The sequence below is a fragment of the Notamacropus eugenii genome, chromosome 2 (assembly GCF_028372415.1).
Source record: "Notamacropus eugenii isolate mMacEug1 chromosome 2, mMacEug1.pri_v2, whole genome shotgun sequence".
NCBI lineage: Eukaryota > Metazoa > Chordata > Mammalia > Diprotodontia > Macropodidae > Notamacropus > Notamacropus eugenii.
The window spans coordinates 472,491,270-472,510,383 of NC_092873.1; the positions used below are offsets into that span (position 1 = coordinate 472,491,270).

Here is a 19,114-nt window from a genome sequence, read left to right on the forward strand (position 1 = left end):
TGTCTGACCGTTCCCTCTCAATCCCCTTTTCTGGATTATTGTCTGTATTTTGTTCCATAACTGTGGGCATATCCCAAAGATCTGTCCTGGACCCTCTTCTCTTCTTTCTCTACCCTCTCTTGATCACCTCATCAACTACCATGAGTTTAAATATCATCTCTAGGCAGATGATTCCCAAATCTCTATATCTTGCCTTAGTTCATCACCTGAGCACCAGTATGGCAACGACAGCCACCTATTGAACATTTCAAATCCTATAGACATCTCAAACTCAACCTGCCCCAAAGAGAACCCAGGATCTTGCCAACTAAACTCACCCATCTTCCAAGTTTCCCTGTCTCTTGGAAGTAAAGCCTGTCTCTCCTAGGTTTGGCAAGAGAGTCAATAAACTCCAAAGGTTCCCTATTACTTCTCTGATCAACTATAAAAAAAAAATCTTTTCTTTGGAACTTAAAGTGCTTTGAAATCTGGCCCCAACTTGCTTTTCTAGCCTCATTCTCTAAAGGGGAAGGGAGTTTTCTGTGTTTTAAGTTTTTTCTCCTTAATAGAACGTAATCTCCTTGAAAGCAGAGATTGGTGCTTTTGTCATTGTATCCCAAGCTCCTTGCAGAGTGCCCAACAAGTAACTGGTGTTTAATACATACTTGTTGAATGTGTAAATGAGTGGATCTCGGGGGCCCTCTTCCTCTGAATGCTTTCCAGGGGAATCAATGTTTTTTTCTGAAATGTGATGCTTTGAACTTCAGATATGGTCTCACTTGGGCAGTGTTAAGGCAAGACAATCACTTCCCTTATTTTGGATACCTCCAGCCTCTTTACTGGGTCCTGGGGATAGAAAGATAGTTATAGTGTAGATGTTGCTCTCAAGAAACTTGCAAATGAATGTGGGAGAAAGGTAGCAACTCTTGTAGTTTGGTGAGTGATGTAAGTACAAAGGATAAGTCCAGATGAAATCTGAGAAAGAAATCACTTTGAGCTGGAGGAATGGTCAGGGGAGGCTTTAGGGAGAAGGAGGCACCTTATTTGTACCCAGGACTTCAATAGACAGAGATGGGGGAGGGAAGGAAGAGAGGAGAGGGATTAAAAGTAGTCCAGTTTGCTTAGAATGAAGGGAACTAGAATGAATCAAAGTTGGAAAAGTCACTTGTACTCTGGAGAGCCTTGAATGTCAGGATCAGTTTCGGTTTCATTCATTTAGTAATGGGAAATCCCTGAAGGGTTTTGAGTAGTGAGGTGAGAATCACCGTATTAGCAGTTATATAGGTGGCAGAAGGAAGGGTAGGCTGGATAGAGGAGCAGCAGGAAGCCCCATCATCTTGGCAGTTATTACAAGTTGTTAGAGATTTGTGGGATGTCAGCTTGTTTGACTTGCTTTTCTGCCTCCTTTTAGAAAGCTGTGTCTTCTTTCCTTGCTTCTTGTTGGCTTTTGGGGCTGTGTGACCTCTCACTGGAACCCTGTGGGTGACATCTGCACTGCCAAGCCCCGGGATATTCCAGTGAATCCCATGTGCATTTACCGTCGCCCAGAGAAGAAACCTTCAGAAAACGAGGCCTCAGAACCGAAGAAGGTCCCCGAATTGACCAACCCACGAGTGTGGGAACTGTCTGAGGCCAATTCCCACTTTGCCACAGAGTTCTACAAGCAGCTGGCAGATTCCAAGGACAACAATGACAACATCTTCATGTCACCTCTCAGTATCTCTACAGCTTTTGCCATGACCAAGCTGGGTGCTTGTAACAGCACACTCAAGCAACTCATGGAGGTAACCAAAGAGTGTTCTTTAATCCAAACTCCCTCTGGGTTCAAGATTTCAACCAAGAGCCTGTAATCTACCTTAATGTTACTTGAACAATCTGTATTCAGGGAAGCCATTTACTTCTTAGGGGAACAAAGTGGTTTTTTGTAAAAGAAATCCTTTTGTAATGCAAATGATCATGCCCTGATTTATCATTTTGTAAATCCATGTTTCTTAAAGTAGGGTATTCACTACTGCTTTCTTCTGTTCTTCTCAAGCTCAAAGGTTAGCCATGAATGAGGTTTGGATGTATGGAGTTCAGGAAAGGCAAGAGATCCCCTGAGATAGGGTGATGTGGTGATGAGAGCACTGGGTTTAGAGACCTAGGTCTTGTCCCTATATTAATCACCACATGCAAGACACTGTTCTTGGTGTTGTGGGTATAAAGACAAAATTTTATAAAACCCCACAATCGTTGACTTCAAGGAGTTGTCATTCTGTTGCATGAATACAACATGTAAACTGATATGTATATTTGAGGAAGAGGAAGCAAACTTTCACAATAAGGGGTCAAGAAAAAAGGCTTCCCCGTAGGGCACAGGTCCTTAACCTGGGGTCTGTGAACTTTTGGGGGCGGTAATATTTTGATAACTGTGTTTCAATATAATTGATTTCCTTTGTAACCTTGTGTATTTCACCTTATGTATTTAAAAACTTTATTCTGAGCATGGGTCCATAGGCTTCACCAGCCTGCCAAAGGGACCCAATGGTACAAGCAAGGTTAAGAACCCTTGCCTTAGATGATGGCCCATGAAGAAAACTAGGGATCTGAATCAAATTGAATCCAATGAGGATTTTTAAGGGCCTCCCAGTGCCATGCCACTGAGTAGAAATATCTCTTATACTCTGAAAAGAAGGACCGATCTCTTTTTTTTGTTTTTTACTATCTATTAATTAACTCAATTATTTATTTATATTTTTAAAAATTGAGTTCCAAATTCTCCTATTCCCTCCAGCTCATCCCTTGCCTTGGATTGAGAAGGCTAACTATATGATATCAATTACACATGTGAAGTCACGCAAAACATATTTCCATATTAGCCATGTTGCAAAAAAAGAAAGAGAAATAGTAAGCTTCAGCCTGCACTCAGAGTTCATCAGTTCTCTCTCTGGAGTTAGATAGCATTTTTTTTTTTTAAATTTCAGCCCTTCAGAATTGTTGTGGATCTTTGTATTACTGAGAATAGGTAATTCATTCACAGTTTTGATCATTGTACAATATTGCTATTACTGTATTCACTGTTCTCCTGGTTCTGCTCATTTTATTTTGCAACAGTTCATGTAAGTCTTTCTAGGTTTTTCTGAAGCCACAATTTGTTCAGCCACTCCCCAATTCGTGGGCATCCCCTCAATTTCTAATTCTTTGCCACCACAAAAAGAGTTGCTACAAATATATTTGCACAAATAGGTCCTTTCCCCTTTTATTTGATCTCTGTGGGATAGTAGTGGTATTGCTGGGTCAAAAGATATGTACAGTTCTATAGCCCTTTGGGCATAGTCCCAAATTGTCTTCTAGAATGGTTGGAGCAGTTCACAATTCCACCAGCAATGTATCAGTGTCTCAATTTTCCCATATCCCTTTGGGCATCTGTCATTTTCCTTTTCTGTCTTATTAGCCAATCTGACAGATGTGAGGTGGTAGCTTGGTTATTTTAATTTGCATTTCTCTAATTAATAGTGATTTAGGGCATTTTTTATGTGACTGCTGTTAGGTTTGCTTTCTTTTTCTGAAAAATGCCTGTTCTTATCTGTTAACTATCTGTAAATGAAGTGGTTCAACTAGATCAGGACTCTCTAACCTGGGTTCCATGAACTTTTAAAAAATATGTTTTGACGAAAAATATGTATTTAAAAATAGATTTCAGTATAGTTGGCTTCCTTTGTAATCTATGTATTTTATTTGATGCATTTAAAAACATTATCCTCTGGTTTCACCAGGCTGCCAAGGCGGCACAAATACAGTTAAAAATCCCTTGATTGGATGAACAATAAGGTTCAAGTTCTGTGTTCCTATGAACTCCTCTGCTTGGTTTCTTCAGGTGTTTAAGTTTGATACGATCTCAGAAAAAACCTCAGATAAGATCCATTTCTTCTTTGCCAAACTGAATTGCCGTCTTTATCGAAAAGCCAATAAATCCTCTGAGCTGGTAGCAGCCAATCGCCTCTTTGGAGAAAAGTCGCTCACCTTCAACGAGACCTACCAGGATATCAGTGAGGCAGTGTATGGAGCCAAACTTCAGCCACTGGACTTCAAGGTGAGTTGGATGGTTGTCATTCCTTCTATCAGCAGTCTCCTCAAAGCAATGGAGGGGTCACCACATGCAAATGTTCTTGGGATTGTTCCCCTGAAAATTTCGTGCTGTCTTTAAATAAGATGGACATGGAATAGAGGATGAGAACAAGACTGTTCGCCTCCTTTGCTGTGTTTTTCATCCTTTGTTTTTCAAAGAGACCAATCACAAGGTCATGGACGTGGGGTGATGTCTTAACTTGTGAGTGAAGATATTTAAGTGTGGCTGAATTAGTAAAGTCATCAACTTCACTCTCTTCCTAACTCAGTGAAGTCCAGTGACAAGACAAAAGTCAGACTACTGGCGATGGTTCAGGATGCAGTGGATGACCTTGGTGTCTTCAATGTCTGAACAAGCTCTAAGCGCTCCACAGCACCTGGTTCATCCTCCTTCATGGCTGTTGGAACAAATTGTTCTCATCCGCCCATTCTGACAGGAGAAGTCTTCACATGCTGGGAATAGACATTCCCCAAACTCACTAATGGGTTTGAGGCCTGGTGGTTACCCTCAATCTTATTTAGCTTCTATTAAGATTGTTTACTGGGGTGTGGCCACTGGGCATGCTTCTTGGAGCCACAGGTGAGAGTTGGGTGAAAGTGGACACCAAAGGTGGATGAACAGCCCTGAAAAGGGCTCAGCAAGCCCTCACTCCAGAGGTGCTAGTCCTCCCTGGACACTCCAGACCCCCGGACTAAGAGTCATTAAAAGGACTGTTTCTCAGATTTTGCCAATTTGTATCTTTGACTTCATAGTTGGGTTTCTTGCTTGGACTCTAAAAAAGTGAGAAAATTTATTCTTATTTGGGTTTGGAAGTTCAATAGCATTCCAGAAAGGTCTTGTACAAAATAGAAGGCTGAGAAAAAACAATGTTTTGAAGTCCCCTGTCTAAAATAATTTCTTCTTCCTCACTGAGGTTATCCCTTCCACATCACAACTTTCCCCATTGCAGTTTTGATATATCACAGGTCTCCATAGGAAATTAAATGAGAATTTTGGGAGAGTTTTGTGGAAGCCACAGACCATGCATGAAGACCAGCAGATGACAGAAAATTTTTAGAAACTCAGAAATACATAAAATATATGTATAGTACTGTATAATATCAACATTTTCTCTTTTAATACCATAAATATACACAATTTCTTCTTCCCTGATATAAAGGGAGGGCCAAAAAGTTTTATGTGTATTTTCCAGATCACGAGGGGCACTACACTCCTAATCTTCATGATGTGGAAGGGAATAACTGTAGATTCTTTCTATGATTTGTTGTTTAACCCACTCATTCTTTAGGATTAGATTTAGTTTCCAATTTTAATTTTTGGTCTCTTTTTCCGTGACCTTTTATTACATGTAATTTTTATTGCATTATGATTTGAGAAGGATGCATTGACTATCTCCATTTTTCTGCACTGGATTGTGAGGATTTTATGCCCTAGTACATGGTCAATTTTTGTATATGTGTCATGTACCTCTGAGAAAAAGGTATATTCCTTTCTATCCCCATTCAATTTTCTCCAGAGATCTATCATATCTACCTTATCCAGAGTTTTATTCACCTCCTTAACTTCTTTCTTGTTTATTTTGAAGTTAGATTTATCAAGTTCAGAGAGGGGGAGGTTGAGGTCCCCCATTAGTATAGTTTTATTGTCTGTTTCTGCCTGTAACTCCCTTAACTTCTCCTCTAAGAATCTGGATGCTATACCACTTGGTGCATATATGTTTAGTAATGAAATTGCTTCGTTGTCTATGGTGCCTTTTAGCAGGATATAGTTTCCTTCTTTATCTCTTTTGATTAGATCTATTTCTGCTTTTGCTTTGTCTGAGATTAGGATTGCTACCCCTGCTTTTTTTACATCAGCTGAAGCACAATATATTCTGCTCCAACCTTTTACCTTTATCCTGTGTATATGCCTCCGTTTCAAATGTGTTTCTTGTAAACAACATATTGTTGGATTATAGTTTTTAATCCATTCTGCTGTCTCCATTTTATGGGAGAGTTCATCCCATTCACATTCACAGTTATGACTACAATCTGTGTCTTTCCTTGCATCCCCCCTCCCAACATTTATGCTTTTAGTTATCTCTTCTTCCTTCCCCTCCACAATAGAGTTTTAATTTTTGACCACCACCTCCCTCAGTTTTCCCTCCCTTCTTTCAGCCCTGCTCCCTTTTACTCCCCTTCTCCCTTACTTCTTCCTTCCCTTTTAGCCTCACCTCTCTTTTCTTTCCCCCTTCCCCTCCTATTGTGTATAGAACTAGTTAGATTTCTATACTTAACTGAGTTTGTTTTTCCCTCCTGGCACCAAATCAGATGTGAGTAAATCTCAAACAGTGCTCATCTCCCTCCCCTCTTTCCCTCTACTATATTTTTATGCCTCTTCCTGTGATGTAATTTATCTTTTTCTGCCTCCTCCTTTTCACATCTCCTTTCAGAGTCCCTTCACACCCTTAAATCACATTTTTATCATCACATCATTTACTTTATACCTGCTTCCTCTATCTATGTATATCCCTTTTATATATTATAATAAATATATAATTCTCAAGATTAACAAGTATCATCTTCTCTTATAGGGATGTAAACAGTTTGCCCATATTGAATAACAAGTTTTTTTCCCTCTATTTACCTTTTTATGCCTCTCTTGAGCTTGCATTTGAAGATCAAATTGTCTATTGAGCTCTGGCCTTTTCATCAGGAAGGTCTGGAAATTCCTTATTTCATTGAATGTTCATCTTCTTGCCTGAAATATTATGCTCAACTTTGCTGGGCAACTGATTCTTGGTTGTAGTCCAAGCTCCTTTGCCTTAAAGAATATTATATTCCAGTTCCTCTGATCTTTTAATGTAGAAACTTCAAGGTCCTGTGTGATCCTGACTGTAGTTGCTTGATATTTGAATTGTTTCTTTCTGGCTGCTTGCATTATTTTCTCCATAAATTGATAGTTCTGCAATTTGGCATTATTCCTTGGTATTTTCAGTTTGAGATCTCTTTCAGAAGGTGTTGGTGGATTCTTTCAATGACTATTTTGCCCTCTGGATCTAGGACCTCAGGAGTGTTTTCTTTGATAATTTCTTGGAAGATATTGTCCAGGCTCTGTTTTTCATCATGGCTTTCCAGTAGACCAATAATTCTTAGATTTTCTCTCCTGGATCTATTTTCCAGGTCAGTTGTTTTTCCAATGAGATATTTTACATTTTATTCTATTTTTTCATTCTTTAGATTCTGTTTGACTGATTCTTAATATCTCATAGAGTCATTAGCTTCTACTTGCCCAATTCTAATTTTTAATAGATTGTTTTCTTCAGTTATCTTTTGCATCTTCTTTTCCATTTGTTCAGTTGTTCCTTTTAAGGACTTATTTTCTCCAGTTAGGTTTTGTACTTCCTTTTCCATTTGTCCAATTGTCCTTTTAAATTCTTCTGTGACTTCTTTTTTCGTATTTTTAAAGTCATTGGTCAATTTTTCTTCTATTTCTCTAATTTGGCTTTTAAAATCCTTCTTGAGCTCTTTCAAGAGTGCTCTTTGGGCTTGAGACCAGTTCATATTACCTTATGAAGTTTCAGATGAGAGTACATTCTCAACGCTAACCTCTTTGGTGTTAGTGTTTTGGTCCTTGTCCCTACAGAAAGATTCTATGGTCTTTTCTTTTCTGCTTTGCTTCTTGCTGATGATGATCACCCTTTTCCTGGCTTATAAAGTAGATCTCTGCTTCTAGGGCACAGGTGACTCTGTCCCATCATTCTTGTGCCTTGAACTTGAGGCTTTGTGGGTTGTGGCTTCTGGTTCTTTTAGCTGGAAGCTAAAATACTGCAGCTTACTTGGTGCTGAGCTGATTGGTGTTCAAAAGCATAGGCCAGGTGAAGTCTTTCTGAGTTTCCCCAGAGTTACCCTGGAGCTCACTGTGTGAAGTGTGGGGGAAGAGTGGTCTGGCCACAGGAGGTCTCCTCTGCTGAGCTAGAGCATAGGCAAACTCAATGGTTGGTGAACCCTGTCTGCACTAGTGTCTTCCCAATTCCCCTGGGGTACTAAGGCATGTCTGGGGTCCTGGTGTTGGTGGGTGCAGGCTCCACACCCCTGGGGCTCAGGATCTCCTCTTGGTTTGCTGAGGTGGGGCTGTCTGGGACAGTTTTGGTTCTGTACTGGTCCCCTTCAGCCACAGCAAGAGGGCCCCTCCTTAGCAATTTTCCTAGCCTCATGGGCTAAGAGACTGTTTACCCCTTCTCCTGATCTCACTGTTCCAGGATTTTTCCTAGGTAAATATTCTCTGGGCTCTTCAAGGTCAAAAGGGGAGGGAGATAGCAATTACCTATCACTCTGCCATCTTGGCTCCTGGAAGTTCAAGTAGGTGATTTACAGTCACCTTATAGACATTTAATCTGCAGGCTGATAGTCTCAGGAGCAGCTGTTTGAGAATCCACAGAGTGTCTGCAGCTTTAGATCACCTGGGGCTTCCTGCTTGGCCCTGGCATGGTGGGGACTGCACTGGTACAGCCTATGCACTATGCACCCCTCTAGCCCCGCGTGACAGATGCTTCCTGTCAATCTTTCAGTCTGTCCTAGGCCAGAAATCTGCCACAGTCTGTCTCCTATTGGATTCTGCCCCTACAAAATCCATTCACATTCTCTTTTTAGAGGTATCAGAAGGGATTTGTCTTAGAGCTTAAGTAAGTAGTTGCTCTCACTCTGCCATCTTGGCCCCCTGGAAGGGATAACTGTATCACCTGCTGTTGGAAGCAATCCATGTGCTCAGGGAGTTGGTGGAAGAATGGACAAATGAGACTTAACCATCCTGTGCTTTTATACCTATTGTATGAAGACATGGCTGGACAAAATATGGGAAAGCACATACATTTCATTTTTGTTCTATCTCTTTAGGGAAACCCAGAGCTGTCAAGAGTGGCCATTAATGACTGGGTTGCAAACAAGACTGAAGGGCTGATCACAGACGTCATTCCTAAGGAGGCCATCACTGACCTTACCGTTTTGGTGCTGGTCAACACTATTTACTTCAAGGTACTTTAAAAAGCTAGACTCTAGAGATGTCCAGGGGTCTAATTCTCTCCCTACCCTCCTGTGGCAAAGGTTTTGAGGTGAGAAAGAATGCTCACCCAGAGAGACTATCCTCTTTATTCCTGAACATACCACTATTGAATTTCAGTACATTTCCAATCTATTGAAAGATACTGGTTTAGGACCTATGGAGGAATATAAAAATATATCAGATTATATTTCCTGACTACTCAGAGAGGAGAAAAGTCATCAGACAAATGACTAGAATAGTTATATGAACATATAAGTATATATAGAACACACACACACACACACACATATATATATATATATATATATATATATATAAATATATATAGGAGACCATATGAAAGTCATCTGAGAGGTATATATAAGGAGTCTTCCCAGAAAAGGGTGTGATTTTTTTTCAAGCTGGAAGGATCAAGGAAGGTTTCATGAAGGAGATATCATTCAAGTTAGGTGTCAAGCATGGAAACTGACAGGCAGAAAAAACTGGGGGGACACTGTAGTGGGCATGCTGCCAGAGATGGTAGCCAGGGCTTGGGGGGCCAAGAGAGTAGATTATGTTCAGCTGGAGCTGCCAGGAAGGGATTTGAGGAACAAATACAATAGTTTCCTCTTCAGCATTTCCAAGTATTAAAGGGTGTAGACACCAACAAAATTAGCACACTAATTGTGAAATTTGTTAGTATCAACTCTGTGCCTGTGTATACAAGTGGACATGTGGTCACATATGCATGTATGTACAGATACACCAACACAACTTGTGTAGTGTGTTGGTGATGTTGATACTACCTGTGTCATATTCAAAGAGAAATGGATCTCTGTGGGCAGCATATTGATTTGGAAAGCCACTGGTTAACATGATCTATGTGGTATTGCATTTTCATTTATTTTGTTAAACATTTCTCAGTTACCTTCTAATCTGGCTCTGCCCAGCTAATTGAACCCCTTTGTTGTACACCCTTTAGTCTCTTTATTAAAGAATAAAATGAGATGCTTGCTCCCTGGATCCAAGCCTACATTATCTAACAGCCAAGCTCTTGGTTATGTTGTAGACCCTGACTATGCCAACAAAATTCAAGTTCTGGCAGGAAATTTGGGAAGGCTTGAAATACAGGCCCTAGCAATGGGCAATGTGTCTTTTATCTGAGAACCAGCCTCACTAATGAGGCCTGAAACCAGAAGATTGAATACAAGAAGAATTTCTCAGTCAATACCTCTTGAAATGTGAAGGGGTCTTATGCCATGGGAGAGGGGAATCTTAAGTTTTTCAGGATATCAAGGTACATATATAAATGAACAAAGATAGAGATCCCTTCCATCTCTGAGGCCTATATGGGCACATTGGGCACATATGATTGTACCCACCTGCTCCAGCTTCCTCATCCAGCATAACTGGCAGACCCATCAGACCAGCAATCTTTAAGGATGGGAGCCATTGTTCCAATGGGCTGCTCCATTGAGGGAAAAGAGAAGGTGGGCATCAGACAGGCAGGGGATGGGCAGGGAATTGTGGTGGTGTTGAAACAAAGGGCTAGGCAGAGGACTCCTCAAACCACCCCTAGCAGCATCTGGCACATTCTATACATACCACAATAAATGCTAGAAAGATCTCTTCATGGCTGCTCTCTGCCAGGCCAATGCTACCCACCAAGGCCAGAAGTCAGTTAGGATGAAGAAGTGAACCTATCCACTCAAGAGGAATGAAGTACATCCCTTTTCCTATTCCTCCAGTGCTGGCCACTTATGGAGGGGGAAAAGGACAAAGATAGCAACTAACATGACATTCTGAATAGAAGACTGGTTTCAGTCAGGAGGACCTGAGTTCAATAAAGGTTGTGACCATGGGCAAGTCACTTAACCTGTATCCCAGGCAACTCTCTAAAATTATAAATTGCTGAATAGTTGCCCCCTCTTGCATATAATAAGTGCTTAACAAATGTTTGTTGACTGACTGACTCCCTGCATTAGGAGAGCAAGATTCCCCCAAATCAATGAAATCACATGCACAGCCCCAAATAAGTAAACAAACAAATTAGAATGTTTTTAAAGTAATGAATACATCAAATGCAACACCAGTTCTTAGCATTGCTGAGTCTCTGACAATTGCAGAAACTCAGCCACTCAAAGGTAACAGTCGCTTGGCAAGATAGAGGTTCTATATGTCAAGAATCACCTCAGATTCAGTCAGCCTGTCATAGGATACAAAAAAGACCTGGACTTTCTACTTTAGAGAAGCATAAAATCCTCTAAGGACCTTGTAAGTCATCTTGTCCAACCCTCTTATTTTGAAAAGAAATGTATTTTTATTTCATTAAATATTTCCCAATTACATGTAAAAACTTTTTTTTGACAATCATGAAAAAATTTTTTTGAGTTCCAAATTTCTTCTTTTTCCCCCCACCCCTCCACACTTGGTGGTGTAGTAGATAGAGTGTCAGGCCTAACATCAGGAGGATCTTTCAAATATGGCCTGGGATACTAGTGTGACCCTGGGCAAGTCACTTATTCTAGTTTGCCCCAATTTCTCATATGTAAAATGAGCTGGGGAAGGAAATGGCAAACCGCTCCAGTCTCTTGGCCCAAAAAAACCCAAATGGGGTCATTAGGGGTCAGACCCGACAGAAAAATGACTGAACAACAACATACATGTGAAGTCATAAACATATTTCCATATTAGTCATGTTGCAAAAGAAAACACAGACAAAAAATAAAACAAGAAAAATAAAGTTTAAAAAAAGTATCTTTCATCATGGATCTCTTGGAATTGTCTTGGATTGTTGTATTAATCAGAGTAGCTAAATTTCTCACAGTTGATCAACTCTACAATACTGCTGCTACTGTTTAAATATTCTGTTCTGCTCACTTCACGTTGCATCAATTTATATAAGTCTTCTCAGGTTTTCCTGAACACATCCTGCTCATCATTCCTCATAGCACAACAGTATTCCAGCACAATCATATACCACAACTTATTTAGCCATTCCCTAGTTGATGGGCATCCCCTTAATTTCTAAGTCTTTGCCATCACTAAAAGCTCTTCTATAAGTATTTTTGTATAAATAGGTTCATTTCCTTCGATCTTTTCAGGATATAGACCTAATGGTGATATCGCTGGGTTTTATAGCCCTTTGGGCATAGTTTCAAATTGTTCTCCAGAATGATTGGATGAGTTCACAACTTCACCAAATAAAGCAAGCAAGACAGTTCCTGCCCTCAAGGAGCTTCTATTCTAATAGAGGAAAGACAACACTTAAAAGGGGGAGGACTGGCGAAGGGGGTAGGGAGAGTCTGATATAGGTTGTAGCCTGGTTTGGAAATGGGGGTCCAAGAAATGATGTGGAGACTCAGTTCTGAGCAATATGAAGTAAAAACTCACCCAGGTTCTCTTAACTCCAGACCTAGAGATAGGCAGTTAGGTGGTAGAGTAGATAACATACCTGGCCTGGAGTGGGGAAGACCCCAATTCAAATCCAGCCTCAGACACTTACTAGCTAGCTTTGTGACTGGCAAGTCACTTACTCTCTGTTTGCCTTGGTTTCCTCATCTGTAAAATGAGAATCATAATAGCACCTACTTCCCAGGGTCATTGTGAGGATCAGATGAGATAATTGTAAAGTATGCAGTTAGCAACTATTATTATTAATCCCCTTTCCAGAGTGTCACACTGTCTCTGACAAACCTGGGACAGGAGGTATGGAGAAAATGGGAGAGGGATGGAAGTGGAGGGTCAGAGAAGACCTCCCTATTGAACAACTATCTAACCGGAGACACTGATCATGGGCCTGATTTACCTGAGAGTGGTTCTACTTCCTTTGGGGGTAATCCTAGATACTTTTATCTAAAGAGCAGTGGTACTAGTCTCCAGCCTGAAATTAAGAATGCACATGGGTGACCTGCCTTTTCATACTTTTCTAAGAGAGAAGCACTAGTGCCAGCTCTCCCTGATAAACTGGCATTATAAAAAAAATTCCAGCTATTCTCTCTGGAGGAAGAAGGCAAGACTTGGGGAAGATGGAGATTGGATGAGGGGAAGCCCTGGGGAAGAGGGAAGTGACATGTAAGGAAAGAGAGGGATTCAAACTCTAATGGAGCCTGGATTGGTGTCTTGTTTGGGAGCCCTGAATTCCCTTTTAATCCTGCAGGGCCTGTGGAAGTCAAAATTCACCCCTGAGAACACCAAGAAGGAGCCGTTTCACAAGGCTGATGGAGAGCAATGCTCAGCATTAATGATGTATCAGGAGAACAAGTTTCGCTACAGTCACGTGAGGGGCAGCAGCCAGGTGGAGGTGCTCGAGTTACCGTACAAAGGTGACGACATCACCATGGTGCTAATTCTGCCCAAGCCTGACAAGCCCTTAGAGAAGGTGGAGAGGGACCTGACGCCTGACACACTTCGTGAATGGCTGGAGAACCTAGAGGAGACCTTGCTGGCAGTTCATGTACCCCGATTCCGAATTGAGGATAACTTCAGTGTGAAGGATAACCTACAACAGATGGGCCTGGAGGATCTTTTTACCCCAGAACGGGCCAAGCTGCCAGGTGAGCGTGAGCATCTTCCTTTCTCCCAGGATGGTTCTGAGGAGGAGAAGGGATGGAGACACACTGACAGACAGAATTTGGGTCCCACACTGATAGGTAACTGAGAGTACAATGTTCCTCCTCTGCCTCTGACATTCCAAAGAATGCTAGCCACAAATCACTGAAAGAGAAATGGAAAAGCACACATAAGTTTTTAAGGTTACTAAGGCAAAGACTACTGAATCTATTTGAGAATTTGAGAACTGTCATTTGAGAATTTGTCATTCTCTATATAATTGGTCCTAATTTTATAAAATTTTACCCCTCCCTCTATCTTTTGAGGAGGAAGGAAGGAAACATGTATTTATTAAGGCCTTACTATGTACAAGGTGTTATGTTAAGTACTTTACAAATATCTCATTTGATCCTCACAACATCCCTTGGAGGTAGGTGCTATTCTTATGCCCATTTCACAGATGAGGAAACTGAGGCAAACAGGATTAAGTGACTTGCCCAGGGTAACACAACTGGTAAGTGTCTGAACCCTGATTTGATCTCGGGAGGCTTCTTGACCCCAGGCCTGGTGCCCGGGCACTGCCCAATTGATACATATATACATATTTTTTAGTCATGGCCAACAAGGGAATTTGTTTTGCCTTACTACACTACTATATTTGTTCCAAAGACCTTTTTTTCTTTCTTTTTCTGCATGTGTGTGTGTGTGTGTGATAAGATTGGTGGCAGAAAAGGCTAGTTTTGGTTAATTAAAAAAATTCTGATTTTTGAAAATGGCACACAAAAAAAATACGATAAAAGATGGTGAATTGGAAGGATAGAGTTTTATAAAATTACCTAAACCCAACATAAAATGTTACACGTTATGAAATCAATCCAGGAGTCACTGTCCTGAGGACTTTCATAATTATGTGCTTTTCCATTTTTCTTTCTGGGATTTGTGTAACTACTGCATTTTTTTTATTTTAATTTTTCATTTTTAACACAGTTTATAACAGATAAAGCAATTCCAACTTTTGATCAGGTGATACTTCTTTTTAAAGCATTTACAATATGGACCACAAAAGAATTTTTTTTTAAACATTAACCAACTGATACACAAATAATATTTATGTTGCTAACTTCACAAGTTCTTGACCTAATTGTCTCCACAGTATTACTAAGAATTAAAGGACCCTAACTTACTATTGTTGGTCTAAAGTCCTATGCCTAATAGCTTAATTTTAGACAACCTCGGATGTTCCCCTACCAATAATCTATAATTGAATAGATTTGGTATTAAGCTTACAAACCTTTTGACTGTAGGAAATTGCCGCCAAGAGTAGGGATACTGCAGGGAAACAATATCTCCCCAACTTCATGTCAGTTCCAGGCAGGAGTAGATTGTCCACTTGCATTCAGTCAGGCTTAAAGTCTGCCAGGTGTCAGTGGGGAAACTAAGTCAGGAGAATCCTACCTCAGCCCAGGGTGAACCACTCTCCCACCCTTCCCATGAGATCACCTATGCAGTTCATACCAGCATCTCATCAGCTTACTGGCATCATGGATTGGAGGCTCAGACTGCCTTTCTTACTACCCATACCTCGAGTCAGACTCAGAAGAACAGTCACTTAATAGTCCCATAGCATCTAAAAGTGGCAAGTTCCAACAACCAGGTTTCAAATATGATTATAGTTTCACTTTGGCTAGGGAACATCTTTTGAGGCAAGTCTTCTATAGCATTCTTTAGAATGTCAGGGGAAGGGGCATTTTAACACTTAGGTCTTTGTCTGGGTAGGACTTTCATTATACCTGGTAGTCTGTCAATTGCTATCACCTCCATTTACAGAGGGAATGATGGGTTTTGTAGAGTCAGGCCCTAAGATAAACACCCTCATAGATGATGTGGCATTTCTTTTATTTATTTATTTTCTTAGAAATCGTTTTTGTGCCATTCTGTATTTGTGAGCCAGTCTAAATGATCTTAAACTCCCTTTTAATGTGTAATAATTCTTGATGATAATGTTGAGGGCTGGGCTCATTTAGTTCAACTGAACTTAAGTGCCTACTATGTGCAAGGCCTTGTGCTGCGTTTTAAAAAATACTCAACCTCTTTAACTTGATGGGATTTTCTCTTGGGAGTAGCTAGATCCCTTGTCTCAGGATACAATGCTCCTATTGCTTTTTTTTTTTCAGGGATCATTGCAGAAGGCCAAGGAGACTTTTTTGTTTCTGATGCATTCCATAAGGCCTTCCTTGAGGTCAGTAGATCTCTCTGTCCTTTTCTTCCTTTTCTTCCTGGGGTTTGTTCTCACTTTACCCAACTGCGTTTCCCACTGAAATGAAACTTTTCAGTTCCTGCTCCATGCCTGGCTATGGGTGCAGGCAAGGGAATCTTTAATCATTATGGCCAGTATGGTTTCACCTCTGCTAAGTCATGAAGATTTACAACATTCCTCTGTCCCCAAGCCACCAGCTAACGCATCTCTTCCTTCTACCATCCCTTAATTTAGAATGTCTGTCTTTGATCCAAGCCCTTCATAACTTTTCCAGGTAACTTCATAGATGATCTTAGAAACTCATCTGTTTTTGATGCATTGATAAGGTATCTACAATTTAGTAGTTTGGCCTTCTTGGGCAATTTACTTAGTTCTTAACAGAAAACTTCAAGGGCCAAATGGGTGAATAATGTGCACATTTCAGACAGTGTAGCTAGTTGAGGTAGGGAAAATATTTTTCTTGGGGTGGTGGGGTTTGGTGCTGCTTAGATAATAACATGGAAGCAACTGCTTACTCCCTCTATAGAGAGGGCTGACCTTAATGATCAATCAGAAAGCAGGCTACTAGCCTCCCAGATGTGCAACCCTTAAAATAATGCCTTTTAACCACTGGTAACTCAACAAAAAATCAAATTACTGTCTTTTTTAACCTACAAATAAAGTTTAACCAGAAGCAGGAAATCCTTATTATCAGTATTACAAATTGCTGACAGAAGCCAAGTTCTGAATAAAGACAGTGGGAGGAAGTGATAGATCTCTAACCTTTAACCCTGTGAAAAATAAAATGACATCTCAGTTCTGGCAGCCTTCCACTAAAGAGCAATGGTACATACCTGTGTTGTAACCTACCTGATAGATACTGCTCAAGGTAAAAAAAACCATTTGTTACTAGTGCATCCTTTCCCAAAAAAATTTGTATTTACTTTATATATCAATCAATCAACAAACATTTAAGTGTTTCCTAGGTGCTGGGCACATAAGCCATAGAGCCATCCTTAAACCCAAGCTAATGGTGTGAATGTTGAGAGGGAAGGCTGCTTGTTTACCTTAATTCAAATGATGAATTCAGTATGATGCTGCATTTTTATAAACACTGAAGAGAAACTCAAAACTTGAGAGAATTCCTTTTTGAGAGCTAAAGGCTTCCTTGTCTCCCCTGACATGCAGATTTTTATACAGTTATGTGTTTATATGTTGTCTTCTCCCCAATGGAATGTAAATGCCTTGTGGGCAAGGGATATTTAAAAAGTCTTTGCATCTCCATCACCTAGAACAGCGTCTGGCACATCGCTGGAGATTAATAATTGCCTGTAGTGGACTGATACTGAAAAATATTAGAGCCATAAAGTTCAAGTAGGACTAAACCACTACCCAAGTGGGAACTGGTTCTCTGGCATTTCAAAGCAAAGCTTTCAAAGTCAAATGTCTTACTAATGCCTTCTAATTGGTTCTTCGTTCTCCTTAGCTCAAGTTAGGGATGATACCACATTTGTACTGCTGTTAGCCCTACTTCAAATTGTGTTGATTTTTGATTTTGAATGATCCTAAAAGGGTCATCTAGTCATCTGACTAAGCGTACTCAGAAGTGGGCCAGACATTAACATAGGAAGCTGAAAGTATCAGAAGTAAAATATAAGCAAAAAGGTGTCTGTCCTTGGAAAGCTTTATTGCCTGGTTCCTTTTTTCTGGCCAAACATTTTAAATATGTCTCACCATTGAGTTGATTTGGGTCTCCATGGGGAACTTTGCTCTTATCAGCAGAAGCTGAAGGGGTTCTGAACTAATGCTGGTAAATTGTGTTCATAGGACCCCAGAAAGACTCTTCTGAACCACTTAGGGGTTTTGGAATATCACTGGAAGAGACTGACGGACTTATGTACTCCATGCCACTTGTGGCCACTAAACCATAATATCAGTTCTCTGTGGGTCTTCTATGAGGCCCTTAGAAGCCAACATGGTCCAAGGTCAGCTTAGAAACCTAAGGGCCACAGCTAATAAAAACTTAATCTCTGGGGAAATAATCGATAGTCCCATTTTGTTTGCTGGCCTTGAGAAATCTGCCGGTTAAGCATTGTTTTAGTTTCCATATTTGGCTCTGTGTCCATCATCAAGAATATCTGTTGCAATTTGTTTTCACAATGCCTGCCCTTGCAAAAGCCATGGTGAAGAAGTATGAACTGATTGAGGGGCATGGAAAGCTGTGATATTATCCAAGTGTATACAGCAAAGAGCAGAGTTCCATTTGGAGGGGGTACAAAGAACTTGCTCAAATAGCATAAATGGAGTTTTGGGGCCTGGCAACTTTTTTTGAGATCCACTCTGTAAAGTGACACCTCCAGAAATTCCTTCACTATTCACTGGGAGAGGATGCCAACTCCCTCTTCTTACAGGTTTCACGTCCTGTGTAGAGGCTTGAGAAATTGTAACCTTATTGCCCCAAGAACAAAGTTATGGTTCCCTCAGATGGCCTAGGGCTAAATTGAGATTTCTGGACCTGAGGATGTTGGGATCACTTTGCCTGTAGCAGGCACTTGATGAATGAAGAAAAGGTATGATTTCAACTGGCCCCAGCTTTTTGTACTAAAAGGTAAGGTGTGTTTCTGTAATGAATGCAGTTCTGCTCCATTCACCCAGGTTCACTGGCAAGGACTCAGTGTGCTTCCTGATGGAAACCCAGTAGCATTTTTCAAGTGCTTAAGTAGCCAGTAGGAAGGAGTGTGTGTGTGTAATGTGTGTGTCAGCTAATGTGACGTCTTTTCCCCCATCTAATGGCAGGTAAATGAGGAAGGTAGTGAAGCTGCTGCAAGCACCGCAGTTGTGATTTCTGGTCGTTCGCTCAACTTCAACAGGGTGACCTTCAAGGCCAATAGACCCTTCCTGGTTCTGATCAGGGAAGCTGCTCTCAATACTATCATTTTCATGGGCAGAGTGTCCAACCCTTGTGTGAACTGAGGTGCTGTTCTTCTGTGCCTCTTCCTGGTATGGCTGTGGATACCAGTAAATAAAATGTTGATTATTCCTGTTTTTGGTTACTTGTGAACATTTCATCCTCACAATCCATTGAGAAGGGAGGAAGAAGCTGCCTGCCACTGGTGGGGTTCCTGCAAAACCGTCTGGAGCTGAGAAAATATAGGAGAAAGAATATGCTGCCCTTCTGTGAAAGACCAGAGACGTGGCCAAAGAACCACCACATAGCCAAA

General features: G+C 40.7%; 1 protein-coding gene and 1 long non-coding RNA gene across 2 annotated transcripts in view; one reads left to right on the forward strand and one right to left on the reverse strand.

The window, feature by feature from the left end:
* Positions 1–18,938, forward strand: part of SERPINC1 (serpin family C member 1) — a 34,022-nt gene extending 15,084 nt beyond the window's left edge. Inside the window, exons 2-7 of the mRNA XM_072648586.1 lie at positions 1,391–1,763; positions 3,836–4,051; positions 8,962–9,099; positions 13,266–13,662; positions 15,832–15,896; positions 18,690–18,938. Of these exons, the coding sequence (XP_072504687.1) occupies positions 1,391–1,763; positions 3,836–4,051; positions 8,962–9,099; positions 13,266–13,662; positions 15,832–15,896; positions 18,690–18,866 (1,366 nt within the window). The 3' untranslated portion in view covers positions 18,867–18,938. The remainder of the gene's footprint in view (positions 1–1,390; positions 1,764–3,835; positions 4,052–8,961; positions 9,100–13,265; positions 13,663–15,831; positions 15,897–18,689) is intronic.
* Positions 1,611–8,962, reverse strand: LOC140529731 (uncharacterized). The gene is made up of 2 exons (XR_011975661.1): positions 6,713–8,962; positions 1,611–4,859 (listed from the first exon to the last, which is right to left on the reverse strand). It is a non-coding gene; the product is annotated as an uncharacterized lncRNA (long non-coding RNA).
* Positions 18,939–19,114: the final 176 nt, after the last annotated feature.